The sequence below is a fragment of the Amyelois transitella genome, chromosome 7, assembly GCF_032362555.1.
Source record: "Amyelois transitella isolate CPQ chromosome 7, ilAmyTran1.1, whole genome shotgun sequence".
Taxonomy (NCBI): Eukaryota; Metazoa; Arthropoda; class Insecta; order Lepidoptera; family Pyralidae; genus Amyelois; species Amyelois transitella.
In genome coordinates this window covers 430,666-437,414 of record NC_083510.1, presented here as the reverse complement: position 1 = coordinate 437,414, position 6,749 = coordinate 430,666, and the positions used below count along the sequence as shown (strand labels likewise).

At 34.5% G+C, this 6,749-nt stretch overlaps 1 protein-coding gene across 1 annotated transcript; it reads right to left on the bottom strand.

Annotated features, from left to right (window-relative positions):
• Positions 1–3,776: 3,776 nt before the first annotated feature.
• Positions 3,777–5,093, bottom strand: LOC132901905 (piggyBac transposable element-derived protein 2-like). Its single transcript, XM_060945085.1, has 2 exons — positions 4,443–5,093; positions 3,777–3,794 (listed from the first exon to the last, which is right to left on the bottom strand). Exons 1-2 carry the CDS (start codon positions 5,091–5,093, stop codon positions 3,777–3,779), a joined length of 669 nt encoding a protein of 222 aa, XP_060801068.1.
• Positions 5,094–6,749: the final 1,656 nt, after the last annotated feature.

Genomic DNA, 6,749 nt, shown 5'->3' with positions numbered 1-6,749 from the left:
TGAAAGTATAGCTGATAGCTGACTTAGACTACTAATTTTGAACAAGATTTTGACTGGAGTTTAGGTTCCTAGTAATACCGCTAAATGTTGTCTTCGAGTTTTGTGACTTTTTCAAAGGATAAAGACGTGAAAATTTGAAGATTTAAGAACAATAAAAATTATAATATCGAAGCAAGACACTGATATAAATAAAATATCTAGATGAATTTTATAGTATTTTAAATAACTAATGTCATATAATAAACTAGCTGTAGTCCGCGACTTCGTACGCGTGGAAGAGTCTATCATGGTTCTTTTACGTTGTATGCTAACGGTGTTATCATAAATGTATTTTTGGACAAAATAATTTTCAACGTAATTTTTTTTTATTATATAATTCATAAAACACCCAATCAAATGTTTTCCAGATTAATTTATTAGATTTAACGCGAGTTATTTGGAAAATTTTATTAGAGTAAAGCGAGACATGTTAATAATTGAACTTTTTATACATATATACATATGGTCACGTCCATACCCCTTGCGGGGTAGACAGAGCCAGCACTCTTGAAAGGCTGACAGGCCACGTTTAGCTGTTTGGCTTAATGATACGAGTAGAATTAAGATTCAGAGAGATAGTGACAGGTTGCTAGCACATCGCCTATAAGAATACCAAATTTATAAACATATCCTTTAGTCGCCTTTTACGACATCCATAGGAAAGAGATGGAGTGGTCCTATTCTGTTTTGTACTGATGCCGAGAACCACACGGCACTTTTTATTAGGTTTAGATACTTAGTTGATGGCAACTCCATCTCTTTGATTATCGTAAAAGGCGACTAAAGTAAGAGCTTTTCTTGTTGGACGTCACTTAATCGAATTACCCGCCGCCGGTTTCAACGTTCCTTATAATTTCTCCGAAACATTATAACCTTTTTCCAACCTTTAAACTTCTGTGCGCTATAATTTATTATTCACTGTTTTCTGTCTATCGTTCTTTACATATGTATCATGTATATCTACGGGATAGACAGAGCTAATAACAGTCTCGAAGATACTCGATTGTAAAAGTCAACCTCTTTTACATTTGGGACTCATCTTTTAAGTGCTGGTGTAGCAACCACACTATCTTAATGTCAATGTTATCATTCAGGCTGATTTTGATCATTTAGAACACAATAAAATTTGCCTTTATATTTTTTGCTAATTTTGAAAATAGTTAATAATTTTTCTCTATCTATTTCCCGTATAAAAAATAAATAAGAATAATAATTTGTACATTTTCAGAGGTTTTTATTTTTAAAATAATACTTGTACGAACGATATCACAATTCGAACTTATATAGATAACGCAAAAGTAAATTTGTCTATTACATCTTCACACGCTATCTACTGAACCAATTTTCTTGAAATGCGAATCAAAATTTCATCCCGGCGCAAACTATAAATCCCTTGGGATTTGCAAAAAACCTGTAGACCTGTGACCCTTTGTAGGTGACGCTTTATTCACGCGGGCGACGCTACGGACAAGAGCTAGTTATGAAAAAAAGCACGTACCATTGGAGCTCTGAGTAGCTAATTTAATCGCAAGCGCAATAAGAAAAGTTAATTAAAAATAGACGGCTAACTGACGGTAAAAACTGAGACTTTGCGCCCGAGACGAGTCTAAGACGTTCCCGTCAAGTGGCTATTGTGCAGTGTTGAGGAAAATAGTTTAAGGCATCGGATAAACGTTGGAGTATACTTTTTGTTGCCGGATTTAGAGTGTGCATTTATTTGGAGTCTATTTGTTTTTTCTGCTGTGCCGTGTGGTTACCCCTTTTATTGCCGTAATAACATTACATACATACATACATAAAATCACGCCTCTTTCCCGGAGGGGTAGGCAGAGACTACCTCTTTCCACTTGCCACGATCTCTGCATACTTCTTTCGCTTCGTCCACATTCATAACTCTCTTCATACAAGCTCGGCGGTTTCGGGTACTTTTGACCTGACCCTTTACCAGGACGTAATAACATTCTTTCAATAATATTCAATAACATTCGTGTGTTCCAAATAGATATACTACATACATAAATAAAATCACACCTCTTTCCCGGAGGGGTAGGCAGAGACTACCTCTTTCCACTTGCCATCTCTGCATACTTTCTTCGCTTCATCCACATTCATAACTCTCTTCATGCAAGCTCGGCGGTTTCGGGTACTCTCGACCTGAGCCTTTACCAGGACGTCCTTAATTTGATCAAGATACATAATAGATATACTATGTCAATCAAATCATTGAAACCTTTCCACAAGCAATATATCCCAAAACGGGCTCTCAGAACACAAAACACTTCATAATTGGCGTACCTTATATTTGTTGACAAGAACATTTTGTATCGAGTGGGGTCGGGCCGGCGATTTCAACAAAATAAACTAGGGCTTTCAATAGTGGAGCAAGTTGGGGCGTCCCCAGGGATCCCCTTGCGAGACCCGGGCATTGCGGACAATGTAAGGAAGTCCCGTCACAGCCTGATTTGCGAGTACCTGTCCGATTGCTTACGTGTCCCATTTGGAATTGGAACTGTTTTAGAATAGTATATCTTGCTGACATATATACGTGTGGTTTGAGAAAAATGTGTTTTGTAGTTCTGGCGATGGGCTAGCAACCTGTCACTATTTGAATCTCAATTCTGACATTCAACCTTAATTGACCTTTAACAAAATATTGGTGTAGAATGCTATAAGTAATGATTATGATGTCAATAATAAACGTAACTAAAGTTAAGCTTTAATCTAATTAGAATAAAGACGAAACAATTTTGTTCAATTATATCATAGTAAGTGTTTTCATATATCAAGATTTAAATACTGAAGAAAAACTATTTGTCACTTTTCTCACAAATATTTATTTTAAAAAATCTAGTATTTCAGTGGGTGCAAGATACAATATTCCTCTTTATTCCTTTTATATTTGTTTCCCATTCAATACAACATTCCTTCAACAAATTAAATTACTTCTCTTAACATTGTTATTTGTTCGTCAATTCTCTTGCTCAATTAACCAGCGCGATCATTACGAAAAAGTTGTCCAAGAATACAAGCCTTTACTCCTATATTTTCATAAGTGGTGTGAGTTATAAGAGGAGAGTGGTGAAATGTATAATTGAAGATATCCTACTACTATTATAAAGGCGAAAGTTTGTATGGATGTTTGTTACTCTTTCACGCAAAAACTACTGAACCGATTACCATGAAATTTGGTATGTAGGTAGCTGAAGACCCAGAATAACACATAGGCTACTTTTTATCCCAGAGTACCCGCGGGATTGATAGGGTTTCCATGCGGACGAAGTCGCGGGCGGCCTCTAGTACAGAATAAAAATAATACATAGAACTCAAAAATCATAAAGATATGAGTTCGGCACACCTTTCAAAGTGGAAAAGAAAAGAAGACGAGGTTAATAAATAGAAAAATCAGAATAGCATTGTAATTAATTTTAACCCTTTAGTTCGCAACAAGAATTGTATTAAAAATTGTTATTTTTTTTAAATTATTTGATTTAGTAATGTAATATACTAATTCTAAAAAATATTTAAAAAATTTAATTATTTATACTTTTTTAATAAATGGATGTTAAAAATACGTAACATTACGAAGTGGCCAGCATTTAAGTGGTCAAAAATACCGTTATGTATTTTTAACAATGCGAAAGCTACAGAAAAATAAAAATAAAATTTCTATTGAGTTTTTTTTAAACATTTATTATTATTAGGTCTTCAAAAATATAGAATGGTTTAATGGAACTCTTTTAAAAACTGTCATGAACCTAAAAATATTATTGATCATGAAAATTTTTAAAACAGTTGCGTTTCTTCACAAAACATAATCTCAAATTACATTTAGAACATATAACAGTAGTCATGCCATTCTTACAAAATTTGCATCTGCCTGGAGCTGCTATGAAGTCAGGCATGTGACCCACGTTGTCACGGCGAATCGCATCAGAAGGTCTCGGTCCCGACGGCTTTTGAATTTTTTTTACCTTTTCTTGTTGATTGGATGAGCTAGTAGTAGCAGTTACACGGTTTTTAGAAAGGAGTTCATAGTAAATTATAATTCTAAACATTTTTAATTTGTAAGGATCTTTACCGTAACGAGCACAATCTTTTCTGTACATAATCCATGCATTATTTACGCAAATATCTAATAGTTGGGAGAATAACACCATATACCACCTCTTGGTTTTATAATTGGTACGGTAGAGTGAGATCAGCATGTCACACAAATCTACTCCTCCCATATGGGAGTTGTAATGCTTAACAATTTGGGGACATGGAACATCAACCCTAGCCTTGGCTTCTTTTGAAAATCGTTTAATTTTTTCCATTGGAAAAGAATCTACATAGGAGCTCGCCAATATAACTGATTTATTATCGTGCCATTTTACAACACTTAGTTTATTATTATTGCATACTATTTGCTTGCTAGAGCCTCTTCCTTTTTTTATCAATTCTTTATCACTGGGTAGCTTTTCCTGACACCCTCTTAAGCGATTTTCTCTGATTGTACCCAAGGAAAAAATACCATACTCCTGACGTAGCAAATGAATAAGCTCGAGCGAGGAGAAGAAGTTGTCAAAGTATACAACTGCTGGTTTATGTTGGATGCTTTGACAGAGAGCTATTACTACTTTAGCACCAACACCTAAAGAGTTTTCATATTCTGTAAAATAATGGTTTCTGAATGTGTCTTCACCAGCATAAGGAATGAAATCATAGACGCAGCCAGATACTCCTGCCCTGACAAATATTTTAAAACCCCACTTCTTTGGTTTTTTTGCCATATATTGCCGCCTATTACCAGCTCTGGTTCCTTTATAGGGCACCATCATTTCATCAACACTGTACCGATGTTCTTCTTCTATTTTAAGACAGTTTTGACGTATTACTTCAAAAATCGGCCGAACTTTGAAATAACGATCATCATTTTGTTGGGTATTGTCGACAAAGTGTAAAAATTGACGTATCTGTTCGTAACGCTTTAAACTCATTACATCGGCAATAAGGTGATATCTAAGGTCTTTTTTCCAATAGTCGCGATAAGATGGCATTTTAACAATTCCCATTAAAAGATTGATTGCAATAAAATCCAACAATTCCTCGCGAGACAAATTGATACTTTTTAGAAATTTTTGGACGGCATATAAATTTGTGTTTTCTATAATTATTTTTATAACATCTTCATTGAAGAAATCGAAAAAGTATTCAGATGGCGACTTTGATTCAGAGCCAAATTTAATAAAAGTTATTTCGTCCAAAATTGCAGGATATTTAAATTTGCCGCCTTCCCATTCAAAATTCAAGGGTTTTCGAATGAATGCTGTCTTTTTTTTGATCAACAAGGTTGGTAAAGGTCTCTTTCTTGAACGAGTGATCTTGGGTACACTTGAAGCTTCAGGAGTTGGTGGAACGGACAAGACAGATGATATTGATTGAATGGCAGGCAAATCTTGTGGTAAATTATGTGATGCGAGAACTTCGGAAATAGATGGAGTGGATGGTATCACGTCTTCAGACAAAAGCGTATCATCATGTGACTCGTCTATAATATTCAGACGCTCCAAAGACGAATCTAGAGAGGGAGGTTCAGAACTATAAACAGTATCGTCTTTTACTATCTCTTTGTCATCGTCTGATATACTGCTATCACTAGAAGAAGCATCACGTGGAGGGATGAGGGCCAGAATCTTCTTCACACGCTCTAAGCGCAACTTATGCTAGAACAAAATCAAGCCACCATTCATGCAAACACCCTCCAACACCATGATTATTTAAAATAAAAAAGCCTAAATATATTGCTCATCATTTCGCAATGTTAGTTATTTTTAACATTCGTAACTTCGCCTCAATCACTGTTAGCTTCGCAATGTTAATTATAGCTAACATTCCACTTTTACATGTTATAGAAAACGCAAAATGACTTTGTTAGTAATATTTTGTACTAATAATTGTAGAATGCAAACATAAAAACATATTTAATGTGAAATATAATGAAAAATCATGCTTTTTATTAAATAAAAATAATATTTCTTACCTTGTGCGCGGGAGCAGTTCGTGGTCGGGACGCCATTTTGTACCTCAATGTCAAAATTGGCAACTAAATGACGTTTTATATTTTGCTATGCATGCGTAGTGATGTCTTTAACTTACTTATCGAAAAAACCGCAGTAAAATCGATATTGTTTTGAAGGTAGAATTTTCGAAATGTGTATGTTATGTATATCTAACGTTGCGAATAAAAGGGTAGAAGAATTTTAAGAAGTTTTCATTCTACGTATCCGAACAAGAAGATATATATATATCAAATTTTGACTGTATATCTTAGTTTTCACTATGGTCGAACTACATGTAATATAAGATACCTTATGAAAGCTACAAGCTTAGGATTACGCTTATTACATTGGAAACATTTATGAAAAAATATTAGCAGGGATCGTGGCAAGTGGAAAGATATAGTTTCTGGTTACCCGTCCAGTAAAGAGAAGTAATTTTATGTAGCTAAGTAATATCGACAAAACTTTAATGCTAGTAATTCAAACATAAAACATAGTACATTAAAAAATCATGGATTGATTGAAAAAGAAACATGATTAAGATATGTTATGAAGCTAGAACTCAAGTTATGTAATTCTTAGTATAATTCTTAATGAACACAAAGTCTAATAAGCCGTCTCTGACTTAAACCATACTTCGTAAAGGCATACAGAAGTAAGGGAAGTAAC